The 15,502-nt window shown below is 40.6% G+C and overlaps 1 protein-coding gene across 1 annotated transcript; it reads left to right on the plus strand.

Moving 5' to 3' along the window:
- The first annotated feature begins 5,032 nt into the window (after nucleotides 1-5,032).
- On the plus strand, nucleotides 5,033-8,659 carry edn2 (endothelin 2). Its single transcript, XM_086280032.1, has 5 exons — nucleotides 5,033-5,657; nucleotides 6,179-6,323; nucleotides 6,463-6,576; nucleotides 7,175-7,258; nucleotides 7,362-8,659. Exons 1-5 carry the CDS (start codon nucleotides 5,588-5,590, stop codon nucleotides 7,426-7,428), a joined length of 480 nt encoding a protein of 159 aa, XP_086136158.1. The 5' UTR covers nucleotides 5,033-5,587; the 3' UTR covers nucleotides 7,429-8,659.
- Nucleotides 8,660-15,502: the final 6,843 nt, after the last annotated feature.

The following is a 15,502-nucleotide window of genomic DNA, read 5'->3' on the forward strand; positions in this document are numbered from 1 at the left end:
ATCTGGACCTCGGTACAGCCAGGAGCATTTGGTCCGCAGACCTCATCTTGCAGGAGTGCACCGGCTTAAAAGATCAAAAAGGTATGAGGGCACATACCCGTGCAACACCTTAAAAGCAAATAATAAAATCTTATAAATAAATTTGAAAACTAGCTTGTGTCAAATATAACCAAAATGATTCAATCATAGCCCGCATACTTCTCAGAAAACAATGTTTTGTAACACAGCTGATTAGAACAAGTTAAAGTGGAAGAATGGAAAACATCTCCTTTCACAGTTTTTACGTATGTTTTATAACATAATTCAAGGGTTTCTAAAGAAAATTTAATCAAGAGATGTAACATTCGGCATAATAATGAGCATTTTTTTTTTCAAAACAAGAATTTAATTTGACTGTTTTTTACTGTCATTAAAGAAGAAATTAGCATTTTTGATGCTTTTCATATGAAAAAAGGAGATCTTATGTAACAAATGTTAAATATGAGTATAATTTTTTTTTTAAAGGAATACATTTGAAAACAAATTGAAACAAGGATAAGGGGCACTGTTCATAAAAAGCATGCAGATTTCCATCATCATGTCTCTTTTGACTGTTCCTTCGCTGGTAGCTCTGCGTGTTTGATTTGGGTTTTCCGCTGAATGCCCCTCAGGACAAACCAAAAATGGGATTTGTGCCTACATGCCAGCTGACAACATACCAACCAGCATATGTGTATTTTAAAAACACGAGACATGATATCTAACCTTTACAAAATCTCTCCTGTTGTCCGAGTTTTGCAATGAAGCCAAGTACAAATGACGGTGGAACAGCCACACCCGTGAAACTCTGACCTAATTTCATCTCCGGCGCTGCATCCTTGGTTTGCATCATATAGGAAAGGAGGCGTAAGTTGCAGTGGAGGATGGAGGTGCGTCATAATTAACCTTCGCAAAATACAGGGTGGGCCATTAATATGGATACACCGTAATAAAATGGGAATGGTTGGTGATATTAAAGTCCTGTTTGTGGCACATTAGTATATGTGAGGGGGCAAACTCCTCAAGATGGGTGGTGACCATGGTGGCCATTTAGAAGTCGGCCATCTTGGATACAACTTTTGTTTTTTCAATAGGAAGAGGGCCATGTGACACATCAAACTTATTGGTAATGTCACAAGAAAAACAATGGTGTGCTTGGTTTCAACGTAACTTTATTCTTTCATGAGTTATTTACAAGTTACCAAACATTTCCATGTTATTACGGTGTATTAGAGCTGGGCGATATGAGATTTTTTCATATCACGATATGTTTTTTTCATTTCAGGCGATAACGATATCTATCACGATATAAGCCAAATAACTATATTTGTAAGATTTAAATGTCCCGTTGCTCACAAGTAAAATGTGAAATAATCAGCAGCTTGTTTTTATTTAAATATTTATTTCCCATAATAAGTTCAACAGGGTAGATGTACTTAAGGAACATGAGACTTTTTCAGATAAATAAAGGCAAATATTGCAAACTACACAAAAGGCAGCCACTAAAGCGTTTAAGTTTCAAAATAGAACAAACGAAACAGACTAAATTGTCAATTCCACTTAGAAACAAAATATTAATTCTAAAAATAAATCTTAGTTTGTTTTACAGAAGAACAGACAAAACTGACTAACTTTTGTCAATATCAAATAAACTGAGAACTAAAAGGAAATTTTCAATCTCTCCTTGTTGTATAGGTGAGCTTTTCAAACAGTTTTAACAGTTACTTTAGTCTGACAAAAGCCGAATGACGAATTAGCGCTTCCAGTCAGAGACTGAGGCTACGTCCACACGTACACGGGTATTTTTGAAAACTGAGATTTTCCGTTTTCGTTTTAAAAAATAATCCCGTCCACACATAAAGGGAGAAATGAAGGAAAACGCTGCTATGAACATGCCAAAGCAGCAATTTCTCTTATCGAGTAAAAGTTATATCGCGATACATATCGTTATCGTTCTATCGCCCAGCTCTACGGTGTATCCATATAAATGGCCCACCCTGTAGTTTTCTGTACCAAAAGAAACACAATCACCACCCAACATATAAGTGAGATACTGTAATGAAACACTTTCCCCCTAAAAACATGAAGCTTGTGATTTGATTCTGTTGTCCCATTCAGTGGAGCAGCACAGATCACTTCACTGCGGTTTCAGTGTTGTTTGCTCTTTTTTGTGGTTGGATTTTTTGTGTGTTTTTTATGACATAATTTGATTTGGTCTATTTGCTCAGGATGGAAAAACAACAGGGAAAAGTTAAGTACAGAGACGGAGAGCTACATGTCGTGTGTCACAGCCTTGATGCTGCCGGCTTTTGTTTCGTCCCTTTTAGAAACGATCCTCTCTGACATGAACCGTGCCGATATCATCCTGTCTGTCCTCACGGTCACCTGTGCTCAGTGTGCTCATTTTCCACGTGTGAGGACACGGGTTTATTATGGTACTGACTTCACTGCAGTGAATATATTATTTGATTTTATAACCATTGTGTTAGGCTTTTGAGAAAATGATAAAAATGATAAACTCACACCAAATGAAATAATCCTGAAACATAACATTTATTTGTCCTCGACACACTTTTCCTCCACTGCTGACTTACCTTCTTTATTTTCCTCCCCTATCTGCTCCATCTGTCCCCACCAGAGATGGGCAGTAACGCGTTACTGTAATCTGATTACTTTTTTCAAGTAACGAGTAAAGTAAGGGATTACTATTGCAAAAACGGTAATTAGATTACCGTTACTTTCCCGTAGGAACGCTGCGTTACTGCGTTACTAAAACCGTGATTTTTTGCGAGAATGTCTCACAACAGTGACGTAAGCGAGTGCGCCGTTAGTGACAACAGCTGTGTGCAGATCAACAATGGATCACATATCGATTGTGGGAGAGAGTATGAGCGTGCAGCGTTTAAAGCGTGGAAGTACTGACCTTACTTTGAGTTTGATTCCATAAAAAGTGACAAAAACATTAGCGTCCATCGTGCGTGGGAAGAAAACTTCTTTTTACAGCGAAAAAACCCCTAAACTTCCAAGCAAGCACCGAGTGCGCTACGACGTAATGGGAAACTCACAGAGAAAGTCGCGGATTCTTCAACTGACCGCGGCACACCTGCACCAGGGTAAACCTCCGCCTGCCCTACTCCTGCTTTACAGGTGAAAATAGAGCAACAGGACCGCTAGTCTTTGATTTTATTTATTTTCTGCTGTGTTTTACTTGCATCTATTTGAAAGAGTGAGTGTAAACACAAAAAATATTTTATGTGCTGGAATGTGCAGAAAATAGCTTTAAATGTTAAACTAATTTCTTCCAGTCAGAGAATGTTGCATATAATTAAAATTTTGCTTGATGCATAAAGTTAAAAGATTAAAACTAATAAAACAAGTTTAAAAAAAAGAGACTTTTCCATTTGATTACATTTTGTATGATGGATTATGCAGAAAAAGTAGAACTGGGCTGAAAGATCTATCGCTTTATCACCTCTTCAGGTTGTAAATCGTGTTTTTAAAAAGTAACTAAGTAACTAAGTAACTAATTACTTTTGAAAATAAGTAATCAGTAAAGTAACGGGATCACTTTTTGGGGAAGTAATCAGTAATTAGTTACTGATTACTTTTTTCAAGTAACTTGACCAACACTGGTCCCCACACCTCTGTGCTGACACATACACACCTGTCTCTGCTTTACAGAGGTGGAGCTTCCTCCAGATTTCATCTTCCTGTCAGCAAACCTGGAAAATATCATGTAGTCACTCGCCTGCAAACCTGTGTCACAGTTACTTATGGCAGGGGCTGAAAGATTTTTTCCACCCATTCAGTGGAAGTGTTGCTCCAGTTCCAGTGCGTTGTTTATTCTTTGTGTTAGCACGTTGTGTGGATTTTTCTGTTGTGCTAACTACCTGTGGAGATATCTGTGGAGGAAACTGGACTTGGACTAGCTCTCTGGGGAAAAAGCCCCACAAACACTATCGGTACATTTTCAATCTGAACTTTGTTATAAGACTGCTCAACTTTGATCTCAGCATCCTGTGTCTGAGTCCAGATCCTGGTACAAACAGGAGTTTGCAGGGTTTCTGCAATAGATGAAGACCTGGCAGTCTGTCTCAGGTATTATATTATTATTATTGTACAACATAAAAAGTTTGTCTCATCATTTTTAACTCCTTATTTAGGGGCATTTGTAGCTTGAAAAAAAGATTCAGGAAACTTTTGAACTATAGAGCAAACCAGACCAGCTGGAAATGGCTGAACATTTAGAATTATGGAAGTTTAATTTGGAATGCAAAGCTTCAGAGAGGTGAGTGTTTTAGCAAACTGGTGCAATATTAAATTACATGGATTGAATGATAACCTCATTTCTTCCCAAACATGGCTCCTGCACGGCAAAGATAAGATTTTGTGGTAATGAAGCTAACAAAATGCTGTGCGGTTACAATCATGTTTTGTTTGTTTGTTTTTTAATGTACTGACTGGCAAAAGCATCATGCACTCGACTGAACGACTCTATCTGAAGGGTCTCCTTCCAAGTTAATCGCATTCCCTCTCTCCCACCGAGCAGTCCAGTCTGATCACATACTGCCGGTACATCTTTCTAAACATGAAGGACAGAATCCATTCTATAGGTAATAAGAGGGAAAAATACCCGAGGGTCTCTGCATGACGTGCTTTTACAGTTCACCGCGTGGGCGGCCAGGATGCGGTCAAGCTTGAGATGTGTGTATCAGTGGACCTGCAGTGTACGCACGGTGGCGTGTGCGTGGGTTGCAGACAGCTGATGTGGCAGGCGTCTGTGTATCGAGGGTCAGCGTTTGCTGCGCACAGAGGTATCGATGCTGTGCGGCGGTACGGTGTGCCATGTGCTCGCTTTCCTGACAGCTCTCCGTGATCCTTTCAGGCGCACATCAGCCGCGGCACACGCAAACCAACCGCTGCCTACATCTGTATCTACACCCAACAACCCACATCCTCATACTCTTTGTTCTTATATATGTTGACACAAAAAGTCTGAATGAAACACACACCTGCTTGTCGCGTCTTATAATCTCACTCTCAATTGAGATTAAGACAGAACAACTGTTTATCTTAATCTCAGCCGAATTCTCACGTAGGCTACTAAAAATCCACCCTGTGCACCGTACAGGGTACAGCTCACTCCTGCTTTGTCCTGCTGTCGTTTGGGTGCTATTTATTATTCTGAGTCTGACGCGTAAAACACTCAAATGTTCACTTTTGGTTGAATTCCAGTGCATCTGCAGACACTGTGGAAAACAGTCTCTGTGTCTCCAGCCGAGCAGGAATGACAAAGGGAAACGTGGATTACTCAGAACTTCCTTACATGTTTTTCCTGCTGTTGTTGCGACTGTGAAGGACCATGCAGGAATGTGAACATGTTTTCTAGGATCAGAGTTGGCGGGAGTGCAGGTGGAGCCTAAGTGAGAAAGACGAGGGGAGGAGTGGCCACGGGGTATAAGTAGATGTTGGCTGGGGCTTGGAGCATAAAGCACCTGCTGCTGCTCTTCAGCCTCTAAACACAGGACCTGTGCGCACACATCTGGGTCTGCAACTTTACTCACACTCAATGAGAATGATGGCTTCTTTCACATGCAAGATACTGACTTTGTTCATCATCTGTGTGGCTCTGCAAGAAGGTGAGAAACTGTTTCTTCAATTTTCTTTTAAAATATTATGGCAACTTTTGTAGATCTGATGGCAAAGTACAATAAATGAATTACAACAGCTCTTCACTCACTATATTATCAGTTTATTCTAGAATTGAGGGATATGTAAATGACATGTTAGGAGTTAAGTTTTGAAGTTGACTAAAATAAGAAAAAGAGTCTTTGACCCTCTTTGAGTTAGTCACCAGAGAAAGTGTAAATACAGTGCTGTGTTTGCTGTTAATCAAAGCAGACTTTCCTTTAATAAGCAACCACTCCTTTGACTCAAGTGTAATCGCTTCCTAACCACTGCACTTCTAGAGAACATGTGGGATTGTTTGACTTTGACATGATGTATAATAATGATAAACATGCCCTAATAACAATCACCACTGCATTTTTTTTACCTTGTTGGAGTGTGTTTTGTCTATATTTACATGTGATAATCACTAACCACAATGCAAGATTTGGTTGGAGGATTTAAAAAAAAAAACATATTTGTGTTTTGCTAGGTTGTGGACTCCCCTTATCAGAGCAGCCTGCTCAGGCTCCACATCTGCACCATATCAGGACCAAGCGCTGCTCCTGTAACAACTGGGACGATAAAGAATGCATCTACTTCTGCCACCTTGATATCATCTGGGTAAACACACCAAGGTGAGGCTGCAGAATACTTCAGTGAGCTACATTTGTTAGCATCACAAACCCTTACCCCAACCCAAGGGGAAGAACTCAGGTGTGCTTTTTAACCTAATCCAAGATGCCTTCATTAAATGATATCATTTTTCATTTACAGTAAACTCCTTCCTTACGGCCTGGGTAGTTCCCTGTCTCGCCGTCGCCGGTCAACAGACCGTTGTGAATGCCTCAGTGCAGCCGATAAAACCTGCCACGGTTTCTGCCATAAAAGGTGAAAACTCCTTCCTTTCTAGCTTTTCTTCCTCCTTCTACCTACACCTGAAGCAAAGCTGGCATTTCCCCTCACGTACCCTCATTTGCCTCCTAGATTGTATCAAAGTAGCTTATGTGTCTCCTTTCAGTCTGTATCAGATCTTTGTGATGAGCCTGAAAATATGTCGATGGGGAGGGTGAGTCACAGAGAAATGATAGTGGCAGTGCAATATGAGGGTAGCAGTCGTAGCAATAAGAAAGGCCCGCATACCTGCTGAAGGCCTTGAAAGAAATCACAAAGGTTTATTAGCAGGGCTGCTATTTTTGGAAAGTTTACATTTCTGCTTTTGTGCAAGGGAATGATTGACGTCCTTTGAGTTGTTTTGGCCATGTAAGCGCCAGTATGAATTTGTCACCTCTGCTAGATGTTATCCGCAGAGGTATTTTGTAAGCCGCACCCTGCATTCTTAAGGCATCTGAAATATATTGGTTTTAAATCCCAGGGAAGAGCAAGGATAATCCTGAACTAACTGTGCTTCAAATACTATATAACTTCCCAGTTTGTAAAGTTCCAATTTCCTTCCTTGTTTTAATGTCGATTGTCCATCTTTCCACAGCTCAGAGGATCTCAGGACTCATGTCGCAGAGCCCCTTGTTGAATCTGGAAGCATGAAAAGCAACAAATTACTGGCGTCTTTAAGGTAAATGAAGACTTAATTCAAGGATCAAGTTGTAAAGTTGGGTTTCTCCATTTCTGAGATACATGAAACATGTCTAACCTGGTTTCTTTGGTTTTTCCCACAGAGATATTATCAAGACTAACACAGCAAAGGCTAAAGAAGTTTCATCTGTTCTGGAGTCAGCAAATTAAAGAGTAGAACAGGGAGGTAGAGCGCTGAAGGAAAAGCAGGAGCTGGTCAGCCTGCAAGGACGACAAACTCCTGCCTTCAATTCAAGCACACAGCTTTCAAAATGTGTCATGGAAAGGCGGAAGAACGAAAGACAGAACGAACAGTGGACCAAGCATTTGATCAACAGTGCAGCAAAGACTGGCAGCTCCCCAAGACAGTCCTGCAGCAAGAACCGGAGCTGCTGGGTGGAGGAGGAAAGTCATTGCTCATAGACTAGAAGACAGTGACGTGAAGAAAGCTTACGATTACCAACTTTCGACCAGGAATTTGATTGTGAATGTCTGTATGAACAATTTGAAATCTACAACTCGCCTACAGAAGAACATGGGATAGTTATTCCACAGTCATATCAGCTCCATGTTTAGTTTTTCAGATGGCACTGAAATGATTTTTTTTTTGTGTAGTTCTTTGATTTGGTTCAATATTCCTCTGTATCAGAGCTGGAATCTGCTGTCCTGCTTAGGGCATAGCTTTTTTTTAAATGATTAGGGAGTACTTGAAAATGGCAGCTTCTTCACTTTCAGCGCACATTGCCGCTGTGAAATGAAGGTCATATCTTTGGGATTTATCTAAGAAACAATTAGCTTTATACGAGGTCCATTGTCAGCTCCTCCGCACACACATATGCAGTACACATTGTGTTTGCATAACAGCAGCAGCACAGCAGATCTATTGTCTTGGCTCAAGTATTTACTGCATAGGTCCTATTTAATCTTTTGATTGAAGATAAGCCAGGAGATTTCAATGATGTGCAGCTTGCCAAAAAAAAAAAAAAAAAAAAATGCAGCCATTGTTTTTCTCCTGTGACAAATGTTCCCCCAACTTATCTGCAATTAGCAAGCAAGAAACTACAACTCTTAAGTCAATGCACTTGCAAACATTGCGCTAACACCTCTGGTCTCTATTCTTTTCTGTGCAATAAAGCCATTCACTCTATCTGCTTGGTCTGAATCCACAGGAAGTGGCGGACGCGTGGAGCCTCAGAAAGCATTTATCCTCAAATATCTCACTGCTGTTTATGGTGAAAAGTTGACCAGCTTTAGGTTTCATGCTGATATGAAAATGATAGCAATAATTCTGAATAGAAAACTTTATTTATTTTCTAATTTATTCAAGGATGTATTTATATTTCTATGATGTGCTGAATTTTGTATGAGAAAATAAAACTGCATCAAAGTATTTTTATGAAGAATCTTGCTTCATTTTTATGTCTTTCCTGATCAACTTTCAACTGTAAATAACCCGTTTCAAACTAAAACCCAGCTGTCTGTGGAGTTTGGCCTCTCTCTCTCTTACACAAGCATGAAAACATTGCGATGTTGAAAATATCCTCACAAGTTCATGTTTGGTTCATGATCAGTTTTGCTTTTAGCAGCTCTGGGAAGAAAAATGGTCATGAACCAGTTCCATGAACATTAAGTAGGTACTCACTGTTCTGTTTACTTAAAATAATCCCGTTGTTTATGTCAGTTTAGTCACATAAAGGTGATGTGCAGGGTTTGGTTGTTCTAAATCAGATGACTGAAGACTTAAACAAAAGGATGAGATAGTTGTTTAAGCTTTTCAGAGATTGGATGTTTTTTTAAGGCCTAATGTTGTCATGGGCTCCTGCAGACAGAGTGCAGTGAGTAAATGTGCTGATTAAAGACCTGCAAACTTAACCAGTTACACCATATAGACAAAAGTACTGAGTCACCTACATATTGCACCTAAAGGAGCTGCTTTAAACCCATTTGATGAAGCTCCCAGTGCACAGTTTTTGTGCTGATGTGAATGAAAGAAGAGATTTGGACTGTACCATGTAAAGTTGATGGTGGAAAATGTAGGAGGGAAGACATATCCTAAACTGTCGTGTTGTTGTCACGGTCAGGCTGGCAGACCGTGGGGATATGGGGGAATGAGGACCCAAAACGCATGGTTCTGCGATGCAAACGGTGCACTTTATTTACAGTGAAGGCTGTAAACACAATAACTCCCCGTTGCCCCCCTGAATCCTGTGTGCTTGTGCTCCCCGCTGTTGTGTTCTCGCACACCCTGTGCGTGCTGCCGTTCTGGTCCACTCTTCCACCTGGGGGGAAAACCACAAAAACAACCATCAATACCAACCCCGGCGGGCATACACAAACTGCACCATCGTACGCTGACACACACTAACTTGGGTAGACAACTCAATGATCCCACACCGGTGGGAGCTTCAACACTCTCCTAAGTAGCTCCCCCGACAAGCCCTGATCACCAACAGGTGTGTGGCAGGAACTTCAGGTGTGGCCACACCCATCAGGCCTGCATGTGGCTGTTCTCCATCCTCCAGCCACACATGTACACACCCACACCCTGCCTATACATATAATGAGTGGAACACAGACTAACAAAGCATTGTGCAGAAAGACACACACATCACCAAAATTCAGATACAACAGATACAACTGAATTCAGAAAGTTATTTTCAACGACTAATTCTTTCATAAATGTTTTTAAAAGCAGACTGATTTTGTACCTGTGGCAGTGGGACTGAAAACAGCCATTGCCACTGGTGTAGAACTTCCACAAGAGTTTTTCCCCCAATACATTTGTCTACCTATTGTAGTAAATTCAGATATAACAATATAAGGCTGATGATTGAGTCCTATAATCTTCGGTGTTAATGGAAAATATAAACAAATTTCATAGATTTTCAGCTGGTTAACAGCTTCCCCCTTCTCACCTGGACGAGTGGGTGACCCACATGCCAAACGCATGTCCTTCCCCCAACTCTCTCCCTGTTTTACTGTCCACTCCTTTCACTGTTCTGTCAAATAAAACGTTTGAAAATGCCCACAGCTTCACCCGAGGAACAGAAGAGAAGTTTCCAGCACAACTTCATCTACTCCCAAGGACAGAGAAAACTCTGGAGAGGAGAAAATTATAGCAAAACTGGTTTGGTTGAAAAACAGAAGATGCAGAAGATAATTGGTGAGGTGCAGAGGTGCTCGCAGGTGGATTATGTTGCAGCACCCTTGAAAAAAGCTTGACAAGTTGCTTTCAGTCTCCTGACTTCAGGTGTCAATCTGAATATTTTTACCACACAGTTTGCAACTTGACATTCTAGTTATGGTGTTTCCTGTATACTGGTTATATACTGGTTATATTTTACCAGATCCACTTCCAGCCATTAGATAACAAACTATAAATGGACTTGTACTGCTTAGATAGAACTTTTTTATTCTGACTGAGCACTCAAAGTGCTTTTTACTGCAAGCCTCATTCACCCAGCCACACACATTCGTACAGCTCTTTTTCTTTTCTCAGCATGGTTGCATTGGGGTTCAGTTATTTAGTTCAAGGACATGCTGACTGTTGGAGTTTAGCATTGAACCCTGACTTCCTCCTGTTTACTTCGGGAGCCACAGCCTCCCAAACTGTGTGTGCTTGTTTAGTTCTAATCTGGTTTCATTGATGAAATTGTTTTTTAAAAAAGTCAGTGCATTTGTAGGTGTACATAGTTAGAAATCCAGTTTTTGATACTGTCAGCATAACTTTTAAGGTAGGCCACTGTTTCATGCTTGTCCCACTTCTGTTCTGAAGACCCCTCAGAGGGGACATATCGCCCTGACGACTTAGCAAAGGTATTTCAGCCCAAATCCACAATCAGGAGTGGACAACTTCCAGAGGGCTACAACAATGATATACACAGTTTGCCCCATCATAGCAACTGTACAGTGACTGATAGGTTGTTTTTTCTTTATCAGGGTATGGCTGCTTTGTCTGACAGGTGGCCAAAATGCTATTTATGGGGAATAGCTTTTTCACACGAAAACGTTTGATGTTTCTCATTTGTGACACGGACCAACAGCTTCACGGTATGCGGCGTCTGTGTGAATTCAGTAGATAAACTAATAAATCCCCCTGATAGCTATTTAGGAAGCAACAGATTTCAGTGAAGTGACATATGTACTAATCAGTTAGGAACCATGGTTAGATTCTGGGGCCTTCATCCTATTTTTTATGCTTTGGCACCAAGTTACTTACTCACTGGTCTGTATAAAGTCATGTTGCAACTCTTGATTGGTCTATAAAAAGTCAGTGTGAACATTAACCAAAGCAGAACCACAGACCAGATCAACTAGCCCACACAAGTGAAACCCACATTTCACCTAGTGTGTCAACAATACTCAAGGGTGTAGCCACATTTTCATCTTCCTTCTAGTTTGGCAGCAACCACTATGATGTGCAGGTGCAAATGTTTTGTGGATGACACAGAAAGTCATATAGTCACATTTCCAGTGATCTAAATTTTTATTATTTGTCCAGGTAACCTTATTTTGTTCTTATAGTTTTCATAAATTAAATGTTTCCTTAACGATGGAAAAGACTGAGTGTTGAAAAGGTCGGTATAAAACATAAAAATGACTGGGAGAGAAACCTGACTTTAGTCTTTTGAATTTGAGAAAAGCGCCTTTCTGAAAGTAGGGAGTGAAGCTCTTTGTAGAACCCACCCATATGTTTAAAGCTTCAGTAGCTGACAGCAGACCCTAAACCTATCCCAGCCTTCACTTCACTTGATGTGTCTAGCTGCGACTGTGCTTAACAATTAACCACAAAGCAGGCCCGCAGTCAGCCTGATGAGGGCCAGAGCAAAATAAATAGAAGCATGTGGTTACAGCACACAGGATTTCTTTTGTCCACAGCGCAATGTGTGGTGGTTATCTCGCTGTGGTAGGGAATCTGTGCTCCCGTTGCGCCATAAACTGATGTTTTGTTAAGATAAACTACTCCCCGAGAGAGACGTGAGCTCAGAAATTGTTTATTAAAGAGGATGCTCGTGACTTTATGTTCTGTATTATCTGCAGGACGTCCTGAGATACAGGTCAAGTGTTTAAGCAATGACACGGTAACAATAGGTGAGGAACTGGCTCTGTTCAGAATCAATCACACAATAACGTGATGTGGTTTTTCTTGTTTCCGTACCGTGCAACAAAACGGCATCACGTCCGTGGTTGTGTAGGAGCGGAAGAATCTCAAGACTGGAAAACAAACAAGGCCATTAAGTATTAATATGAACCTGTGCCTCAATTTCTACTTATTTTCTGACGTCACCGAGAACTCATAGACCCCCCCGGTGTGCTACAAAGTGTTAATAGCTGACTAAGAGTGCGGAATGAAAACAGGAAGCTTTTTCTGCATTCTTCACAAATTCCTTTAACACAAGAGCGAACCAGGAGAGGAAAAGAAACAAAGGAAAACAGCAGCACGCTTGTTGTTTGTCTAGGGAACTGATATGGGCTGGATGTGGGGATTGAGATTGTAACCTTAATCACTCTGTTGCCATAACACTAAATGCTTTGCTTTGTTTTATTCAATGCAGCCTGTTTTTTTTTTTTTTTTGTTATTGTTTTTTTGTTGCTTGATCCAACATGCTGGCTGATGGTAAATTATGATTGTGTGACTCAGGTCCCAGGTCTCTTTCCTCTTGTTATTGCATACACACTTATCAAATTAGCACTTAGCAGTTAAATACAGTCGTTTGGGGAGTGTAAACAAGTTTCAGAAATCACTAGATGATGCTTCATTCTAACATATCTATACATTAACTCATTCCAGCACTTTAGCATTGCAAAAGTCAGGGGCGTAATTTCCAGGTAGGTTAGGGGGCTATGACCCCCCCCCCCCCCCCCCAATAATCAGACCCAGCCAATATAAACCCCCCCCCCCCCCCCCCCCCCCCAATAAAATGATGAATTATCTTGCATAAGTAGGCTGTTGATTTTCTTTACTCATTTCAGGTATTACCAGCAAAATGCGTGTTTAATCGTCTGGGAATTTACCCAGATTTCTTTATTTATTTAGACAGAGATCTTGACAATGTTCAGCACAAAGTTACGCCGATGGCAAAAGTGATAATAATGGCTGAATAAAGATGCACTGTAATTTAGCTTTAGGATAATGCTAACATGCTGATGTTCAGTCAACATGTCTACTGTGTTTAACTTTTTGTCTCCTGGATAACTGGTTAAGAGAGAGGTAAGGAGGGAGGATAGATGGAGGGAGTCCAACTTTGCCAGCTTTGCAACGTAAGTGATAAGAATCTGAACTGATAATGGTTCTGGATAAAAACTTACTGGAAAACAACCTTATGGTTCTGTGGAACCCCAAGAGTTTCATCCTCTGTGGATCATAAATATCTGTACACCAGTTTATCCACAAGGTGCTGAGATATTATATGAAAGATAAGTGGTAGATCGACCAACTGACATTCATTATCTATGGAGCCCTGCTGTTATGTAACTAGATAACAAAGGCAATGATGAATAAAATGTTAAATATTATTTAAACCTCAGCATAACTGTTTTAATTGTCGTTCAATATAACCAAGTTCAAATGTAGCAAAAGTGCAAAAAGGATGAACTTGAAGATCTTTGCTAATAATTAATGTTCCCTAAAATATGTGCCAAACAAAAACTGTGCAATTCTTTAGTGAAATTGTAAAAATGTGATAATAACACATTGACTAGAAATAATGTTGCAGCAAACAGTGAAGCAAATGATAATAATAATACATTCTAAAAATGCATCATGTCATTACCTGTACACTAAAACTCTTTGCAACATTGACTTCTTTTTTGTGTTCTCACATGTTGCACAGTTTCAGTCCAAACGGCCTTTGATTACAGTAAAAGCCTGCGCTGGTACATTCCTCCTCTTCCTGGGTTTGTTTGCAGGGACCCGAGCAGCCTGAGGGACAGACTGGGGACAGTCTGGCCTATCTGCACCACCGGTCCAAACCGGCCTGCTGGTACCAAAACATGAAAACAGCCGGGACCAGCAGAAAGGAAGCAGGTTTGCTCAAGGAGGGGAGAAGAAGTTTCGCAGCATACATAGGCAACTTTCCATTAGCTCACAGTAAAGAGGATAAACAGTTACACGGCTGTTTTGAATAGCAGGCATTCCTGGATACTTCCTCGCGAGGTTCTAAGGTTAGCCTCACTGAGCAGAAACAGTATAATTACTCAAAGACAAAAAGTGTTTAATCGTATACAGTATAGTGGCCAATGTTTCCTTTGGGAAATGAGCTGTCAGTAATTTTTCTTCCAGTAATGGCTCCAGACCTCCAGACATTCCTCCATCTGCTGCATCACAGACGGGAGGCATCTTTATTTCTTATTACAACCATCATGGCACGTCTGTACCGGGTGCCATTCTTAGAATGATCTAGATTGTCATCGTATCTTCTTCTGTGTCTGAATACACGTACGCCGTATCTGGTGTACGTGTACGGGGGATCTGTGTGTCACATTGCAACAGTATAAACAATCTGTGCAGTTCTGTAAACAGCCACTGTCCCCTGTGAGACGCCATCTGAATGAAATCTTAATTTGGTATTGAGACACCTGACAATGTCCATATACTATCTCAGCAGGCATATTTACAGGTGAATACGTGATGGAGAGGAGCAGAGCGGTGCCACCGAGTGCACATGAGATATGGTAACGTGCACGTGCAATAGGAAGGGCGGGCAAGCTTAAAAAGTATAGAAAGATGATAGGAGGAGGTGTGTATGCTATCTAGAGTCACAGCTGTGTTTTGGAAGACTGTGTACCAGCATGTAGACAGGCGTGTTCTACTGAATGGGTCTCTGTGTCATGCTTAATTAGGCGAGAAGCTTTGTGATGCTTAACTGTAGCCATACAGAAAACAGTCAAAACATAAACTACATTGGTTTACTAAATCCCAGAAAGCTGCTATAAAAATTTTTGTAACTCAGTGTTTCATCATTTCATCAAAATTGTCTTTTTCAGTCTAAGTTGGCTTGAGGTTCCCCAACCTTACAATAACACAGTGCATCATGATCAGTACAGGCCCCCTCCTCAGTTCTTAAATCATCATTTTCTTTTTATTTAAATGAGTCCCTCGGCTTTCCACTTACACCACTATTCCAATTCTCTGTAAATATTACACACAGCTAAATGTAGATTGTTATTCATGTACATTTGGATATCAGCACCCTATGTAGGGTGACCAACTGTCCTCTTTTTTTGCACTTGTTGACTTGTAAAA

The sequence above is a fragment of the Aulonocara sp. 'chitande type north' Nkhata Bay genome, linkage group LG22 (assembly GCF_057382095.1).
Source record: "Aulonocara sp. 'chitande type north' Nkhata Bay isolate Kocher_YH1m ecotype deep benthic linkage group LG22, A_spYH_male_GT1.1, whole genome shotgun sequence".
NCBI lineage: Eukaryota > Metazoa > Chordata > Actinopteri > Cichliformes > Cichlidae > Aulonocara > Aulonocara sp. 'chitande type north' Nkhata Bay.

Excerpts from the sequence above, each read along its gene's own strand:
- edn2 (XM_086280032.1), top strand. The coding sequence starts at position 5,588 with ATGAGAATGATGGCTTCTTTCACATGCAAGATACTGACTTTGTTCATC. Across the intron at positions 5,658-6,178 it reads CTGTGTGGCTCTGCAAGAAG|GTTGTGGACTCCCCTTATCA; the intron begins GTGAGAAACTGT and ends GTGTTTTGCTAG. Across the intron at positions 6,324-6,462 it reads ATCTGGGTAAACACACCAAG|TAAACTCCTTCCTTACGGCC; the intron begins GTGAGGCTGCAG and ends TTTCATTTACAG.